The sequence below is a fragment of the Cherax quadricarinatus genome, chromosome 56 (assembly GCF_038502225.1).
Source record: "Cherax quadricarinatus isolate ZL_2023a chromosome 56, ASM3850222v1, whole genome shotgun sequence".
NCBI lineage: Eukaryota > Metazoa > Arthropoda > Malacostraca > Decapoda > Parastacidae > Cherax > Cherax quadricarinatus.
Window position 1 is genome coordinate 19,177,648 of NC_091347.1, and position 19,539 is coordinate 19,197,186.

The 19,539-nt window shown below is 45.0% G+C and overlaps 1 protein-coding gene across 1 annotated transcript in view; it reads left to right on the top strand.

The window, feature by feature from the left end:
* Window positions 1-19,539, top strand: part of LOC128700824 (uncharacterized) — a 72,690-nt gene that overhangs the window by 24,203 nt on the left and 28,948 nt on the right. Inside the window, exon 2 of the mRNA XM_053794275.2 lies at window positions 7,270-7,314. Within this exon, the coding sequence (XP_053650250.2) occupies window positions 7,270-7,314 (45 nt within the window). The remainder of the gene's footprint in view (window positions 1-7,269; window positions 7,315-19,539) is intronic.

Below are 19,539 nucleotides of genomic sequence, written 5' to 3' on the forward strand. Positions count from 1 at the left end.
CTCCCTTCCCTCCCATCCATCATCTCTCTCCTCCCCTCCTCCACTCACTCCCTCCCTCCCCTCCCTCCATCACTCCCTCCTCCCTCCCTCCATCACTCCCTCCCTCCCTCTACTGGAGGAAATAGCCTTGGCAATGGTTTATTTTAAAGATAAAATAAATATTTGTTTGTCTGTCTGTCTGAGTGTTTGTATGTGTATGTATACATTAGTGTGAGTGTGTATGACAGGATGTATACACTTAGGTGTACACATCCAGTCATACACAGGTGTATTATATAGGTATACAGTCATAAACAGATGTACATGTACACCTGTACACCTGCTCTTTAATACAAATATGTAATCAGCAAATCGTGTAGTAGCATCTTAATGCCTAAATGCATGAAGACATGGTCAAAACGTTCACTTGCTCAGACCCAACATCAAAATGGGGATAAAGGTTCAGTAAGTGACTGAGCGTGGAAGGATTGTTGGTGCCAGACGGGGGGAGGGGACTGAGTAGCTCACAAACTGCTGATCTTCTGGGAGTTTCACACTCAGTCTCTAGTTTACAGAGGAGGCTGTAAAAAGCACAAAACATCCAGTGAGCGGCAGTTCTGTGAGTGAAAACACCTTGTTAATTAGAGAGGCCAGAGAAGAATGGCCAGACTGGTTCAAGCTGACAGAGAGGTAACAGTAACTCAAATAACCATACGTTTCAATACTGTTATGTAGAAGATAATCTCTGAATGCACAACACGTCGAACCTTGAATGGATGGGTTATAGCAGCATAAGATCACACCGGGTTTCATTCCTGTCAGCTAGGAACAGGAAACTAAGGTTACAGTGGGCATAGCCTCACCAAAGCTGGACAGCTGAATTTTGGAAAAGCGTCGCGATTTCTGCTGTGACATGCAGATAGTTAGGTCAGAATATGGCGTTAAACTTTTGGGATTTGGTGGAACAGAAGACTCGCACCTTGAATGCACAGCCGACAAACCTGCAGCAGCTGCATGATGCAATTCAGTCAACATGGGCGTTGCTGAACCCATACCACGAAGAATTAAGACTGTTTTAGCGACAAAGGAGGACCCTGTCCAGTTCTAGATGGGTGTACCTAATAAAATAGCCGCTGAATGTGCATTAGTATGTCTGTGTGTAAGCATTATTATATGCGTGTATGACTGTATTAGTATATTTGTGTACCTATAATGGCCTTTTAATTTCTGCGTAAGTGAGATTGTTACTGTGTAATTACCTATCAGATTACTAAATGCTCAGAGTAAATGGGAATCATATAATCAGTTGACAGGTAAAAGCACCGATCAGTAGCATCTGTAAGGAAAATAATTGTATTTGAATAGTATACACGGAGGAGGAGAAGAAGAAGGCTCTGAAGGAGGTGATGGAGTAGTGGTAGTGACTGTGAACAGTGGTGATGGTGGTAGATGGTGATAGATGAGCGGTAGTTGACGGTAGTTGCGTCAAAGATAGTGGCACTTAGTAGTAGATGCGTGGTAGATGGTGGTATTTGTGTGAAAGATGGTGGTAGACACTGGTAGATGAGTGGTAGAGGTGGGCAGTAGACTAATCTCGTCTGTGATCTCATTAAGGTCGAGTTTGTCTCACGACTCACGTGTGGGTGCGAGCGTGTGTACAGTGAGCGGAATGACAATAAACACACACACACACACACACACACAGGTGTATTTATCACAGGTAAATGACACACAAGTACACACAGGGAGACACTGAAACAGAGCTACTGTATGGTCAGACATTGACTGGAGAATGAGAGACATAAGGCCACAAGAAAGGAGGAACACTGCAGCAGGCCTACTGGCCCATACTAGGCACATTCTTCTCAAGCCCACTAACAAAAGACAGTGTAGAAGTGAGCAGCCAGTCACAACACATTGACAGGAGAATGAGTGAGCATTGAGAGACCTTTGTGGGACCTAAAGCAATGTCAGGACCTCAGTGTAATGGTCTGTGACCGAGGACTGATCTTTTCTCTTGAGTGTTTTGGGAAGAAACAGGAAGCTGGAATTCGGAGAATTATTGAGATTTTTAAATCGTTTAAAGAATATTTATCTCTCTGTATGTCTCTCTGTTACACACACACACACACACACACACACACACACACACACACACACACACACACACACACACACACACACACACACACACACACAGGACCACCTGCTTGCCTCTAATACGCACACAAGCCATGTTCTTGACCAGTATGCAAACAGTGTGTCGAGAGCTCTCCATCTGCACTGGACCATCCTGGGACACTGGACCAACATGGTGACACTGGGTCAGCATGGTGACACTGGACCAGCCTAAGACATTGGATCAGCATGGGACACTGGACCTGCTTAGGACACTGGACCAGCATGGGACACTTAACAGCCCTGGGACACTGGACCAACATGGTGACACTGGATCAGGATGGTGACACTGGACCAGTCTGAGACACTGGACCTGCCTAGGACTCTAGACCAGCCTAGGACACTGGACCAACCTGGGACATTGGACCAGCCTGGGATACTGGACCAGCCTGGAATACTGAATCAGCCTGGGACACTGGATCAGCATGGGACACTGGACCAGCATGAGACACTGGACCAGCATGAGACGCTGGACCTGTATGAGGCACTGGACCAGCCTGGGACACTGAACCAGCCTGGGACACTGGACCAGCCTGGGATACTGAATCAGCAAGGGACACTGGACCATCCTGGGACACTGTACCAGCATGGGACACTGGACCAACATGAGACACTGGACCAGCATGGGACACTGGACCAGCCTGGGACACTGAACCAATTTATGTTGAGGTGTGAAGTGTCAGGACTGTAGGAGAGTGAGAAGCCAAGGATAACCAGAATTGTGACCAGTACACCCTGGCAGTTGTGCAGTACTGTGACCAGTACACCCTGGCAGTGGTGTAGTACTGTGACCAGTACACCCTGGCAGTGGCGCAGCGCTGCGACCAGTACACCCTGGCAGTGGTGCAGTACTGTGACCAGTACACCCTGGCAGTGGTACAGTGCTGCGACCAGTACACCCTGGCAGTGGTGCAGTGCTGTGACCAGTACACCCTGACAGTTGTGCAGTACTGTGGCCAGTACACCCTGACAGTTGTGCAGTACTGTGACCAGTACACCCTGACAGTGGTGCAGTACTGTGACCAGTACACCCTGACAGTTGTGCAGTACTGTGGCCAGTACACCCTGACAGTTGTGCAGTACTGTGACCAGTACACCCTGGCAGTGGTGCAGTACTGTGACCAGTACACCCTGGCAGTGGTACAGTGCTGCGACCAGTACACCCTGGCAGTGGTGCAGTGCTGTGACCAGTACACCCTGACAGTTGTGCAGTACTGTGGCCAGTACACCCTGACAGTTGTGCAGTACTGTGACCAGTACACCCTGACAGTGGTGCAGTACTGTGACCAGTACACCCTGACAGTGGTGCAGTACTGTGACCAGTACACCCTGACAGTTGTGCAGTACTGTGGCCAGTACACCCTGACAGTTGTGCAGTACTGTGACCAGTACACCCTGGCAGTGGTGCAGTACTGTGACCAGTACACCCTGGCAGTGGTGCAGTACTGTATATGTTGTCTATTGTAACCTGAGGATGTTGGTTAGTGGTGGTGGTGGTGCGATGGTGGTGGTGGTGCGATAGTGTGGTGGTTGTGCGATGGTGTGGTGGTGGTAATGGTGGTAATCCGGGATGCTGGAAACAAAGAGAGAGAGAGAGAGTGAGAGAGAGAGAGAGAGAGAGAGAGAGAGAGAGAGAGAGAGAGAGAGAGAGAGAGAGAGAGAGAGAGAGAGAGAGAGAGAGAGAGAGAGAGAGAGAGAGAGAGAGAGAGAGAGAGAGAGAGAGAGAGAGAGAGAGAGAGAGAGAGAGAGAGAGAGAGAGAGAGAGAGAGAGAGCCTGACGCTACATAAGAAGGTTTTCGTAGAAGCATACAAGGGGTTAAAGAAAGTAGCTCTCTAAGCCTCCAGCTCTCTGCTCCAGCTCTTTGATTCCTGCCGACTCTTTGCGTGGCTCTCATCTGCATAATAGCGGTAGTTACGAGGTGCGGGATAAAGTATAGTGTGGGCGGAGTGTTGGTCAGAGCGGAGATGATGCTGGCTGACAGATGCAGCCTCACTCATGACTCCTGACTGCCTCAGTGTACCAAGCTAAATGTTCCAGTCCTGTGATTCAATTAGAGGCGTTAGTGAAGTGAGAGGTGAGCAATGGTGGTGTTGGAGAGGTGATGATGGTGTTGGAGAGGTGATGGTGGTGCTGGAGAGCTGATCGTGTTGTTGGAGAGGTGATGGTAGTGTTGGAGAGGTAATGGTGATGTTAGAGAGGTGATGGTAGTGTTGGAGAGATGATGGTAGTGTTGGAGAGGTAATGGTGATGTTAGAGAGGTGATGATGGTGTTGGAGAGGTAATGGTGATATTAGAGAGGTGATGGTAGTGTTGGAGAGATGATGGTAGTGTTGGAGAGGTAATGGTGATGTTAGAGAGGTGATGATGGTGTTGGAGAGGTGATGGTGGTGATGGAGAGCGGATGGTGGTGTTGGAGAGATGAGGGTGGTGTTGGAGAGGTGATGATAGTGTTGGAGAGGTGATGATAGTGTTGGAGAGGTGATGATAGTGCTGGGGATACATCATCTAGAAACAACACACACAAAAGAACAAAGAAAGTCATCTCACTCTAGTAACAGAACCCTGAAGCTCTGGAGAACCTCGGTGTTCTCTCAGGTCCTGAGACGACCATGAAGGTGTCATCCAAGGGTGAACCACAGGTGCTGCTGCTGCTGCTGCTGCTTCACCTTTGTAGCAACACAGGTGAGAGAGATAGTGGCTCACCTCTAGTAATGAGTTAGATCACCTGTCTCTTATCTCTCAATGACTCTCTCACGTCCTGTTAATGTTCAACACACGACCACTGTGCCTGCCACCTGGGTCACACGACCACTGTGCCTGCCACCTGGGTCACACGACCACTGTGCCTGCCACCTGGGTCACACGACCACTGTGCCTGCCACCTGGGTCACAGGACCACTGTGCCTGCCACCTGGGTCACACGACCACTGTGCCTGCCACCTGGGTCACACGACCACTGTGCCTGCCACCTGGGTCACAGGACCACTGTGCCTGCCACCTGGGTCACACGACCACTGTGCCTGCCACCTTGGTCACACGACCACTGTGCCTGCCACCTGGGTCACACGACCACTGTGCCTGCCACCTTGGTCACACGACCACTGTGCCTGCCACCTGGGTCACAGGACCACTGTGCCTGCCACCTGGGTCACAGGGCCACTGTGCCTGCCATCCGGGTCACAGGACCACTGTGCCTACCACCCGAGTCACACGACCACTGTGCCTGCCACCTGGGTCACAGGGCCACTGTGCCTGCCATCCGGGTCACAGGACCACTGTGTCTGCCACCCGGGTCACACGACCACTGTGTCTGCCACCCGGGTCACAGGACCACTGTGTCTACCACCCGAGTCACACGACCACTGTGTCTGCTACCCGGGTCACAGGACCACTGTGTCTGCCACCCGGGTCACACGACCACTGTGTCTGCCACCCGGGTCACACGACCACTGTGTCTACCACCCGGGTCACACGACCACTGTGTCTGTCATCCGGGTCACACGACTACTGTGTCTGCCACCCGGAACACACGATCACGGTGTCTGCCACCCGGGTCACATGACCACTGTGTCTGCCACCCGGGTCACACGACCACGGTGTCTGCCACCCGGGTCTACACATATGTACTGTATGTACACATGTATACCACATTGGTGCACACAAACTAGTGAGAGAGTGTAGACACACTCACACACACACACACACACGTTTATATATACATACCTCTCAGTGTATATACACTAATAGTTTACATTAATCACTATTTTAGGTATTAAAATATTCTTGGCCGGTGGTGAACAGGTGACCTGCAGCTTCACTGACCCTCGTGTAGTAGATAGGCTTTAAACCCCATTAACGTGATTAATCAGAGGTCAGAGTTTAACTAATAAGTAATTTGAGATAGAGAGAGAGAGCAAGTAATTTCGCAGGATTCTTCTATGTAATATCGCAAAGTTCCTCTAAGTAATATCTAGGACGTCTCTCAGCCTGAACCTAAGCTTCAGAAAGCTTCTCAGATCTCATTAATATCTTGACAGTCTCTTAGTAATATCCTGACAGCCTCTCACTAATATCCTGACAGCTTCTCGGCTCTAAGCTTGAGACAGCGTCTCAGACTCTGAATATAAACTCTACGGGATCAACACTCCAACATTCACTTTACCTTCTGTACTTCCCTCCGTCTTATAGACACAGTAACACCTCACAAATGTTACAAGTATTACAGATGTTACTAACTGGCTGCTATGCACTCACAGTTCTCATGTATATTTTTTGTTTTATATAGACAAAATTTGTTCTATGTATAATAGAAGCAGGTTCCAGGTACTATAGAATATCTGTGAGAACTACAGCAGTAGGTGCACTGGAGTGCACAGGAGTGCATGAGAGTGCATGGGAATGCCTGGAAGTGCATGGGAGTACATGGGAGTGTATGGTAGTGCCTGGGACTATATGGGAGTGTGGGAGTGCTTGGAGTGCATGGGAGTGCATGGGAGCTCAGCCTGGAGAAGAGTCTTCTCCAGGCTGAGAGACTGACAAACTCAAACTATTTCTCCAAGGTTGTCAGACTGATTACATTATCTTCACCTCGTCAATTCTACTGACTATGATCCATTTGGACTGAAGAAACCTACCTCACAGGCTAAATGTTGCAACAATAAACATACCCAGCTGTTGCACATGTATCTTATTTATCACGGTGCCCCGTGGCCTCATAGCTAAAGCTCTCGCTTCACAAGGTGAGGGTCCGGGTTCAATTCCCGGCGGAGGTAGAAACATTGGGCGTATTTCCCGTGTTCCCCATCTAAAATGGGTACACTGGTGTGGGTCGCATCCTGGGACAAAACTGACCTAATTTGCCAGTAATGCTCAGCATAACAAGGGGCTTTCTACACAGCAGTATGTCATTGATGTCAGCTATGATCTGTATACCTTGTACATGTACTTGTGGAAATAAAGATATTATTTATTATTATTATTATTATTATTATTATTATTATTATTATTATTATTATTATTATTATTATTATTATTATTATTATTATTATCATTATTATCATTATCAACATTGATGACACTGACTGACAGTGTTCCTCTCTGTGTGTTTACAGGAGGATGTCACCAGTTACCAGGGTTCACCTTCCACCATCACTAAGGTAAGATATATATTATCTCGTTATATATCTCGAGGTTTTGTCAAATCCTCTATAATGGTTTTACGTGTAAGATTTTTTCTTCTTTAATAAGTTAGTTAAGTGTTAAGTGGATTTGTGTGTATTTGATTTTTGTATTTGTGTAGATTTGTGCGTGCGTGTGTGCACGGATGTGTGAATGAGGGTGAATTTGTGCGTATGTGAGTGAGAGTGAGTGTTGTGTACGTGGATATGTGTGTTGATGTATGTACGTATAATTATGTATCTGTAATTATAGATAATGAGAGGAGATGAGCTATGGTGAGGGTAGTCACCTATTTGTGCTTGCAGGGGTCGAGTTATAGCTCCTGTCCCCGTCCTGAGTAACTAGATCACACTCCAGTACTTTATGAGAGAAAGTCAGCAAGAGAGAGAGAGAAAGAGAGAGAGAGAGAGAGAGAGAGAGAGAGAGAGAGAGAGAGAGAGAGAGAGAGAGAGAGAGAGAGAGAGAGAGAGAGAGAGAGAGAGAGAGAGAGAGAGAGAGAGAGAGAGAGAGAGAGACAGAGAGAGAGAGAGAGAGAGAGAGTTAGAGAGAGAGAGAGAGAGAGAGAGAGAGAGAGAGAGAGGACTGGGCTACAGACCAGTGTTCTTGCTCGCCATGTAAGGTACTGGAGAAGGTAATCAGGGAGAGTGATCGACCACTGGCACAAAAGTGGTTTAGTCAACAGTAACCAGCAAGGCTTCACACATGCCAAATATTACTCTACAATTACGTCTGTAATCGTTGTCTCTTGTTCTCCATGTTCTTGCTATTATCAGATCTTCGCTATTTCTTCTTTCTCTACCTTGTATCACTTCACGTGTGGTTATCAACCGTCTTATTTACCTTCGTTGTCATTAAGATGAGTTTTATTTCGTAAATGATGTCATTGTTTTTGTTATTGTTGTTACTATTGTTGCTGTTGTTGCTATTGTTGTTATTGACTGAGGTTGTCCTCTCCATCTCATCCCCCCTCCCCCTCACCTCCCCCTCCCCCTCACCTCTCCCTCACCCACCCTCCCTCACTCGTATATATAATTTCTGTGTTTTCTTGCTCACAGATGGTAAAGATATCTTTATAAAACGTCTGTTTCTCCTAATTAAGGAAGAAGTCATCTCGAGAGATGTTAATTACCAAGTGATAGTCAGTGCAGCTCTGCTAGATGGGCACTTCTGACGCTGTCCTACCTGATGATCCATTACTGGGATACTTGTCAGCTCAGGCTGACACTACTGAAGTCTCCCAGCTCAGGCTGACACTACTGAAGTCTCCCAGCTCAGGCTGACACTACTGAAGTCTCCCAGCTCAGACTGACACTACTGAAGTCTCCCAGCCCTAGCTGACAGTATTGAAGTCTCCCAGATCAAGCTGACACTACTGAAGTCTCCCAGCTCAGGCTGACACATTTCAACACTATGTATGCGACCCATCCTGTGTGATGGAATATAACAGAAACATAGCTAGCTTGTGTTCCCACTGTGTACCTGTCATATAGAATATAACAGAAACATAGCTAGCTTGTGTTCCCACTGTGTACCTGTCATATAGAATATAACAGAAACATAGCTAGCTTGTGTTCCCACTGTGTACCTGTCATATAGAATATAACAGAAACATAGCTAGCTTGTGTTCCCACCTGTGTACCTGTCATATAGAATATAACAGAAACATGAGCTTGTGTTCCCACTGTGTACCTGTCATTGTGAAATTAAAACCCACATAGCTGTGTATGTGACCTGTCATATAGAATATAACAGAAACATAGCTAGCTTGTGTTCCCACTGTGTACCTGTCATATAGAATATAACAGAAACATAGCTAGCTTGTGTTACCACTGTGTACCTGTCATATAGAATATAACAGAAACATAGCTAACTTGTTCATGTGCCTGCATATAGAATATAACAGAAACATAGCTAGCTTGTGTTACCACTGTGTACCTGTCATATAGAATATAACAGAAACATAGCTAGCTTATGTTCCCACTGTGTACCTGTCATATAGAATAGGAAAGCAGCACACTACTGATATATTCTGTTTTTCTAAATATAAAGAAACAGGAGTGACAAGTGAGGCAACCACAACAACCACAAGTGATCTAAATCTGAAGCTATTTGATACACTTGAGCAACTTGTAGGAGGAGGAGGTGGTGGTGGTGGTGGTGGTGGTGGTGGTGGTGGTGGTGATGGTAGTGGTGGTGATTGTAGTAGTGGTGATGGTGGTAGTAGTGGAGGTAGTAGTGATGGTGGTGGTGAGACTATCAATAACTTGAGAACATCTCTCTCTCACCGCATATCAACTCTTCCTTTCCCGTAATCTAACCCTTCCATCCCCCACCTTCTTCCCCTCCTACCTTGCTCTCATGTTCCCCTCCCCCTCCCCTCCATCTTCTCCCCTCTCCCCGAGTCTCTGGATGAATGACAAGAGTCAAATATCGTTACTCATAGAGTCTCGTCTCTTACAAAAGTGAACCTCAGAGACAAAGTCTCCTGCATAGTTTCTTTATTCACAGTGATTTATCGTATATACAATTGAAGGAATGACTGAAATTGAATAGTGCCGACCATGAATGTCTGTCCACGCTTATTCAATTTTCGATGTACTTTTTCAATTGAATTCACAGAATATCGCGTATTATAGACGAGAGGTGACTGTACCTTGGCTGCAACAATTCACCAACCAACTCATAAGTTTGTCGGGTGTTTAAGCATCACCAGACACCATACGAGGCACCACACAAGGCACCAGCAGTCAGCAGCAGGCACTAGCAGTCATCAGGAAGCTACACGGGTTGTTGATTGCCTCTCAGGTAGAACACGAGACGACCCACATCAACCTCACAGTCAGGTGGTGACCAGCTCTGGTCTGCTTGAGGTAGATCTTGTGTCTTGAATGAACCTCAGATAGTGTCACTGTATGCTGCACTCCTCCACTTGTTGCTCATCTTGTTAGATCTCTCTCTCTGTATATACAACCTGAGGCGTATAGCACTCAGTATATATTCACTCTGAGATGTATATCGCTCAGTGTAAATGCATTCTAAGGTATATCTCTCAGTACACATACACCGAGAAATGTGTATGTTTTAGTGTCTTATGGTATATATTCATCCTACTGTATACATACCATAAGAATTTATTTCAATCACTATTTTAGAGATTAAAGTGCCCTAGGTGTCAGTTTACGAGGGAATAACAGTCAAAAATGATCTTCTTGCAGTCGATAGAGTCCAAACTTGACGAACTAACTACTAAAACTGGCTGTACTGAAGTCAGTGTTGACATCTCAGATCTGTTTTAAGCCAGAGCTTAAGACAGACCTGCAACAGAACTGACAGACCCTTCGCATGGACAACACGTTGCCTTATGCAAATCTCCAGCAAATATATACAGCCTGGGTTCAGCAAAGTGTAACAGTGGCAGTAGAGTTTGTCACTACTAGTTGATGTAAGCATAAAGTGGGTTAGTGGTTCCTCTCCAGTGATTGTGACTAAGGTGAGGATCAATGATAGACACACACACACTCACACACACAGGATCCATACATAGCTTTAAGAAGAGGTTTAATAAAGCTCATGGAGCAGGGAGAGAGTGACCTATCAGCGACCAGTAAAGAGGCGGGGCCAGGAACTATGACTCGACCCCTGAAACCACAGTTGGGTGAGTAATTAGGTGAGTACACACACACACACCTCCCAGGCAGCTGGAGTAAGAGAGAGAAGACTCTCCCACTATTCAAACAAGGGAATATACATTCCGTATTCAGCGACAGTCTTGTGTACATGTGATGTATATGCTATATGAGGCAACGAAGGAGGCAAATAAGGAATGTGGAGGAGCACCTTGAGAGACAAAGAGACATGATAAACCATCAAGAAGGCTTAAGAGATGGTCAATCTGGTCTCAGAAGTTTCTTAAAATTCTGGAACGGTGGAGAGAGTTGGGTGAATTGTATTTTCCTGCACCGCAACAGAGCTTCCAACACTGTATAACGCAGTGAATTGAACTTCAAGAAGAGCTCCAACACTGTATAACGGGGACTGTTGAATGAATTCAAGAGCCCTCCAACCACCTGTATAACGGTGTTGTTGGAATGAACTACAAGAGCTTCCCAACCGTATAACGGGTTGGTTGAAAACCTAACAGAGCTTCCAACACTGTATAACGCCGTTGGAAATGAACTACAAGAGAGCTTCCAATACTGTATAACGCAGTGTTGAATGAATTCCTACTTAGAGAAGTCCAACACTGTATAACGCAGTGTTGGTGAACTATAAGAGAGCTTCCAACACTGTATAATAACGCAGTAGTTGTTGGAACGCGAAGCTTCCAACACTGTATAACGCAGTGGTTGAACCTAAAAGAGAGCTTCCAACACTGTATAACGGTGTTGAATGAACTACAAGAAAGCTTCCAACACTGTATAACGCAGTTATGAACTATTAAGAGATTTCCAACACCTGTATAACGCGGCGTTGGTGAATCCAAAGAGGAGCTTCCAACACCATAACGCAGTGTTGGTGAACTACAAGAGAGCTTCCAACACTGTGACAACGCAGTGTTGAATGAAATAAGAGAGCTTCCAACACTGCATAACGCAGCAAGGTGAACTAAGAGCTTCCAACATCAGTATAACGCAGTGTTACAGAACTACAAGAGAGCTTCCAACACTGTATAACGCAGTGTTGGTGAACTACAAGAGAGCTTCCAACACTGTATAACGCAGTGTTGGTGAACTACAAGAGAGCTTCCAACACTGTATAACGCAGTGTTGAATGAACTACAAGAGAGCTTCCAACACTGTATAACGCAGTGTTGGTGAACTACAAGAGAGCTTCCAACACTGTATAACGCAGTGTTGAATGAACTTCAAGAGAGCTTCCAACACTGTATAACGCAGTGTTGGTGAACTACAAGAGAGCTTCCAACACTGTATAACGCAGTGTTGAATGAACTTCAAGAGAGCTTCCAACACTGTATAACGCAGTGTTGGTGAACTACAAGAGAGCTTCCAACACTGTATAACGCAGTGTTAGTGAACTACAAAAGAGCTTGTGGCAGAAGAAGTGAGAAATAAGCTTCACCGCGACGAGAGTAATGAGACAGAATAAGATGCAGTAATTATCTGAGAGTAAGTGTAGTGTAAGAAATGGTATCCCTTAGCGATACCTCCTGGGACTAGTGTGAATAGTGGTATCCCTCAGGAATCCCTCCCAGGACTATTACCCACACATACAAGTGAAATACTTGACCAGCACCAAGTATCCCTGTTTACAAATGACATCAGTTGTTTCTCAGTTCATGGGGCAGCGATAAACTCGTATGGGCTACACGAAGCTTGGGGATTGGGAGATAATTAGGATTCATCTGAAGAAGGGAGAGGAACGGCTCGACTTCCTTGAATCAAGAACCCCTTAACCAGCATCAGGAAGGAGAGTATCACATGGCACAAGAACCGAGACTCCATTGGTCTAACAGAAACAGTTTAAAGGTTAAATCTGGAACAAGGTGGTATACACAGACGTTATGGAAGTCAGACAGTACTTGTGCAGTGCGAGGATGGTCTGGAAATGGAAGAAAGTGGATGGGAAACTTATGGAATCATGTATAGATCTATACATGAGGCCAACGAATATAGTGTGAGTGTTTGTGAGAGGATGAGACCAGGAGTAGGGACTCGACCCCCGTCAACAACAACTAGGTGAGTACAACTAGGTGAGTACAACTAGGTGAGTGCAACTAGGTGAGTACACCTAGGTGAGTACAACTAGGTGAGTACATTTCTCCTACATATGTTTTTGTCTCTAATCCAGATTGATAATTTAGGGTCACTGTCTGTCACCTGATCGGCGACACTCACTTCAGAACCTGGCCACCTTGACATCTGATCTCCCACCTCTTAATTACACACACACACACACACACACACACACACACACACACACACACACACACACACACACACACACACACACACACACACAACACACACACACACACACACACACACACACACACACACACACACACACACACACACACACACACACACACACACACACACACACACACACACACACTCAGACCATGGTTAATGTGCACTAAGCGAGTAATAGTTATACACAATGCAGCTCAGGTAATAGGATGAATCAAATTATCAGATGATTGTGGTTGGTCACTGGGACGATCACTGGGACGATCACTGGGACGATCACTGGGACGATCACTGGGACGATCACTGGGACGATCACTGGGACGATCACTGGGACGATCACTGGGACGATCACTGGGACGATCACTGGGACGATCACTGGGACGATCACTGGGACGATCACTGGGACGATCACTGGGACGATCACCGGGACGATCATCGGGACGATCACTGAGACGATCACCGGGACGATCACTGGGACGATCACCGGGACGATCACTGGGACGATCACCGGGACGATCACTGGGACGATCACCGGGACGATCACCGGGACGATCACTGGGACGATCACCGGGACGATCACTGGGACGATCACTGGGACGATCACTGGGACGATCACTTGGACGATCGCCGGGACGATCACTGGGAGGAGGTGCAGGATTACCAAAACTGTTGTCCAGAGGGCTGAGGAAGGGTTGTTGAGGTGGTTCGGACATGTAGAGAGAATGGAGCGAAACAGAATGACTTCAAGAGTGTATCAGTCTGTAGTGGAAGGAAGGCGGTGTAGGGGTCGGCCTAGGAGGGAGGGGTTAAAGGAGGTTTTATGTGCGAGGGGCTTGGACTTCCAGCAGGCATGCGTGAGCGTGTTTGATAGGAGTGAAAGGAGACAAATGGTTTTTAATACTTGACGTGCTGTTGGAGTGTGAACAAAGTAACATTTATGAAGGGATTCAGGGAAACCGACAGGCCGGACTTGAGTCCTGGAGATGGGAAGTAGTGTCTGCACTCTGAAGGAGGGGTGTTAATGTTGCAGTTTAAAAACTGTAGTGTAAAGCACCCTTCTGGCAAGACAGTGATGGAGTGAATGATGGTGAAAGTTTTTCTTTTTCGGGCCACCCTGCCTTGGTGTGCTAATAAAATAATAAATAAATAAATATATATATATATATATATATATATATATATATATATATATATATATATATATATATATATATATATATATATATATATATATATATATATATATATATATATATATATATATATATACACACACACACACACACACACTTCCCTTAAACCGCCTAGTTGACCTCTGACCTGGCACTCAGACGAGGTCACCAGCACCAGTGGAGACCATACGCCCTCTCGTGACCTTCGGGCGTACGCCTGTCAGGGTACATAAACCATGCCCAATTGGGCATTATGTGAGGACGCTGGTTGGACAAGTGTGACCCCCGCATCAACGAGCTTAACAGGTCACGGCAGGGAGAGGTCAACCGGACCTCACACCAGCGTAAATATGCGTTCCTGTCACCCACAACACCCCCAGCTGACACCAACAGTCTTATGAATCACAGAGGCATACAATTAAATTTTGACATTTAATTTCTTTGGATATTTTACATCATGTGCAATTTTATAAATGTTTAATATACCTTCATCTATGAACTCTGAACAGCAAATGATCAGAGATCTCAAGAACATGGACGAGAACACAGAACATATAACTCTATCTTGATGTGAAGAATATTATTGTAGGTAAAACGCTGTTATTTAATTTATATTCTTGGTTCTTCTTAACAATTAAAACAACTTAAAAGGTCAGTTAGTTATTTTGTTCAAACTCGACAGTAAACTTTATGGATGAACGAGACTGCTTATTGAAGCAGGAAATAGTTTACTTTATATCTATGTTGTTTAGCACAGAACATCGTCCACATATCTGTTATATTTGCTTCATTACGAAGGTGGTTATTAATCACTTTTGGTGATTGTATAAATTGCTAAGGACTTGTGAGAGAGAATTCAAATATATATATTTATAATATCCTTAATTCTACCAGTACATGTACAAGGTATACAGACCATAGTTGACATCAGTGACATACTACTGTGTAGAAAGCCGCTTGTTATGCTGAACATTTCGGGAAAATTAGGTCAATTTTTGTCCCATTATGAGACCCACACCAGTCAACTAACACTCAGGTACCTATTTTGTTGATGGGTGGAAAGGGACAGCAGGTGTCTTATAGTAACACATTCTAATGTTTTCCAGCCGTACCGAGGATTCGAACCCCGGACCTCAGTGTGTGAGCTGAGTGCTCTAGCGATCGATCTCTGTGTTCTTAGGCTTCACTTAGTGCTCCTCTTCAGCAGGTGAGAGCCATGTCGCTACACAGCAACACAGACACAACCAGCGTCTGGATCACGTCAACAGGACCGTGAACTTGGCCTTCTGGATGAGTGACCGCGAGAGCCTCACACCGGGGAATCACAATCTATCATCCGTAGTTCAGGAGACTTTTTTTTTTAATCGATTGTTGAAGGTATTCAGAGGAGAGTTTATTCGAGTCGTGAAGGTTAGCAATCAGGGTGTTAAAATTCTTCATTGAGGGCTGGAAGCTGCTCACTCAGGGCTGGAAAATGTTAAAAGTTTATTCAGGACTGGAAAATTATCGATCAAGGCTAGAAAATGTTCAATCAAGGCTGGAAAATGTTCAGTCAAGGCTGGAGGTTGTTCAATGAGATGTTCAGAAATGCACATCAAGGTGCGCATCTGCTGGACTATAAGAAATATTTTAATTGCAGAAATAACGTATATATACCCGGCAGGACAATCCTGAGTGATGGACGATGACAAGACAGCCATCCTTAGTGAAGGAGTGTGTTTGGTAAAAATAATCCTTGCTTTAACCCTATAAAAGTCCCATCCCCTATGTGTTTAGCGCTTCTCTATGCTTGAAAAGGTCATATAACTCAGGGTAGCTACAAAATGCTACAAAATGTGCTGTAGCAACTATTGATAATGAAAAAATCTTTATTTTCTCATGACCGGAGGCGAAATAGTTGAGTTGGGCCCTCGAGGCTCTCGTTTTCTTCACGGGGTAACTCATGAAAACATATTATGCCACTGTTAGTGTCGCAGCCCCACCAGGACGTCGACGCGCTCTGGTGGCGACCCGTTTAGCCTAGCTGAGTGGAACAGTAGCGCATCCATCTCGAGATTAGCGGATGGAGGATCGAACCTCCACGCACCACTCCTTGCGCTGAATGACCCATATAAGTTTAGCGCTTCACAAATGCAAAATTACTCACGGGTGGACTGGAGGCCTTGAAGGAGGACTATTCGATTTATGAATCCTAGAGAATTATTAACACGGGATAACATGATTGATTAAAACGGGATAACGTGAGAGTTATTAACACAGCATACAGTGAGAATACCAGGCATTTTGACTTGTTTCCTTTGGAGGTCATTTTATATGTACCTCGTAATGCAGAGGTAGAATGTTTGGCTCACAACCGAAAGGACCAGGGTCGCACCCTGCGCAGTTCACTAACATTAATTACCTAGCAGTAAAGAGATACCTAGGAGTTAGTCGTCTGCTGTGAATAGACTCCAGGGACTGGACCAAAAGATGTTTATGGAAATAAGCCACATTAGCTTTCCTGAGTTAGCATAGGCTTCTAAAACTTCTGAGTTAATAATTCAATGAATTCTTCGTTTTCTTCTTTTATAAAAAGTGATACAACAGTCACTGTATACTTCTAGTTCAAAAAGAGACAGCAGGTACAAAGGAATTTACCCATACGTCTCTTCTCTCAAATGACGTCCTCAGCAAATACTCTAAATTTTCTATCAGCACATAAAACATAAATTGTAAATATATGTCCAGATGTATTCCACTTAACCCTTTTGAAGTTTAGGTTCTATGCATTTATATATCCATATACTCTTGCGCTACCGTCCACAGGAATAATTTAAATCTTAAATCTCCGGGGATCGAACTCAGGCTCTTTTCAGTGTTAGGTAAATGTTATACCACCGTGTAGGAGTCACCGCTGTAGATTCCTGTCCTTTCACTCCACACCCTGGGCGCGGCATAAATGTTATCATAAACCTGGCTCTAAGCCTTCAACAATCACTTTACAGCTGTGTGTGTGTGTGTGTGTGTGTGTGTGTGTGTGTGTGTGTGTGTGTGTGTGTGTGTGTGTGTGTGTGGTTACCTGAGACTGTCTCACGTGTGCCTGTGGTGTGGCAGTGGTCTCTCAGCGGTGCTGTGTGGTCCCTCAGCCACCGTACCCTTCACCAGCTGGCTATCTCTAACTCCCTAACTAGTTCTAAGTCTCTCTCTCTCTCTCTCTCTCTCTCTCTCTCTCTCTCTCTCTCTCTCTCTCTCTCTCTCTCTCTCTCTCTCTCTCTCTCTCTCTCTCTCTCTCTCTCTCTCTCTGTCTCTCTCTCTCTCTCCCCTCTATCTCTCTCTCTCTCTCTCTCTCTCTCTCTCTCTCTCTCTCTCTCTCTCTCTCTCTCTCTCTCTCTCTCTCTCTCTCTCTCTCTCTCTCTCTCTCTCTCTCTCTCTCTCTCTCTCTCTCTCTCTCTCTCTCTCTCTATCTATCTATCTATCTATCTATCTATCTATCTATCTATCTATATTTATCTATCTATCTCTTTCCTTCTTCTCCTCGTCGCCTCTTATACTAATGAACTCACTTCACTTTACCATCACATCATCACCAGAGGCAATAATGACTAATCCTTCACGACGTTCCTCAGGATGTCTAGCAGGTCTTGCGTCCAATGTCGTTGTCGAAATTCTCACTTGACAGCGTCAGTGACATGCAGAAAAATCACATATCCTCTAGTTCGAGGAGAATTCTTCACTTGCCTAATTCTTGGGCACGACCTACTTCCACATTGAACAAATGTGACACCACCTATGACTGCTGCACCTCTCCTGTCTACGGTTTATAAGCTCCTTCTCCGCACGTATGCCGTATTCTATTCAAGATTGATGGACTGACCACATCGACTCAAGGTTGAGGGACTGATTACCTCATTCTCCTCCTGTTCTTCACGATTCTCCTTTGTATGGACTGATGAAGCCACTGTGTGGCGAAACGTTTCCTTAATAAAGATACCCAAGAGTTGTGCAAGAATGGTATATAATACCGACAAGATGAAATTAAGACACATGTGCAACATCTGGGTATCTTCATTGTAGACGTTTCGCCATCCAGTGGCTTTATCAATACAAATTCTAGGACATAACTTGAAGACAGTGGGACTATATACAGAAGATGAGGTAATCAGTCCCTCAACCTAGGAGTAGGTGCGAAGAGCACCGTAGTCTCGGAGATTCTGAAGCAGAAGGAAGGAGACTACGGTGCTCTTCGCACCTACTCCTAGGTTGAGGGACTGATTACCTCATCTTCTGTATATAGTCCCACTGTCTTCAAGTTATGTCCTGGAATCTGTATTGATAAAGCCACTGGATGGCGAAACGTCTACAATGAAGATACCCAGATGTTGCACATGTGTCTTAATTTCATACCCAAGAGTTGCACATGTGTCTAATTTATCAATATGTCATTGATGTCAGCTAGACCTTATACCTTGTACATGTACTTGTAGAAATAAAGATATTATATTATTATTATTATTATTATTATTATTATTATTATTATTATTATTATTATTATTATTATTATTATTATTATTATTATTATTATTATTATAATGGTCAGTCTTTGACCCACGATCAGGGGGAAAGTAATGAAAGGAGAGATGGGAAGAAATTGAGGTAAAAAGGAGAGAGATTTGAGAAGGAAGGGTGAAAGTGGGAGGGAATATGAGTGAAGAGTTCTAGTGGGAGAGGAGGGAGTAAAATAGAGAGTAAAGAAGTATGAGTTAGAGCGAGCAAATAAAACATAAGAAAGAAGGAACATTGCAGTAGGCCTGTTGGCCCATACTGGGCAGGTCCTTTACAAATCCAACCCACTAACCGAATATTTGCCCAACCCACTTTCAGTGGTACCCTAACAATAAACTCTGATAAATCTGATGAAAGTTAAGACACTTGTGCAACATCTGGTTATCTTTAATGTAGACGTTTCGCCATCCAGTGACTTTATCAATACAGATTCTGATGAATCTATTTACTCATATGCAAGTCCCACTCAAATCCAACCCCTCTCATTCATGTACTTATCCAACATAAACTTGAAACTACTCAAGGTTTTAGCTTCAATCACCCTACTAGGTAGATTGTT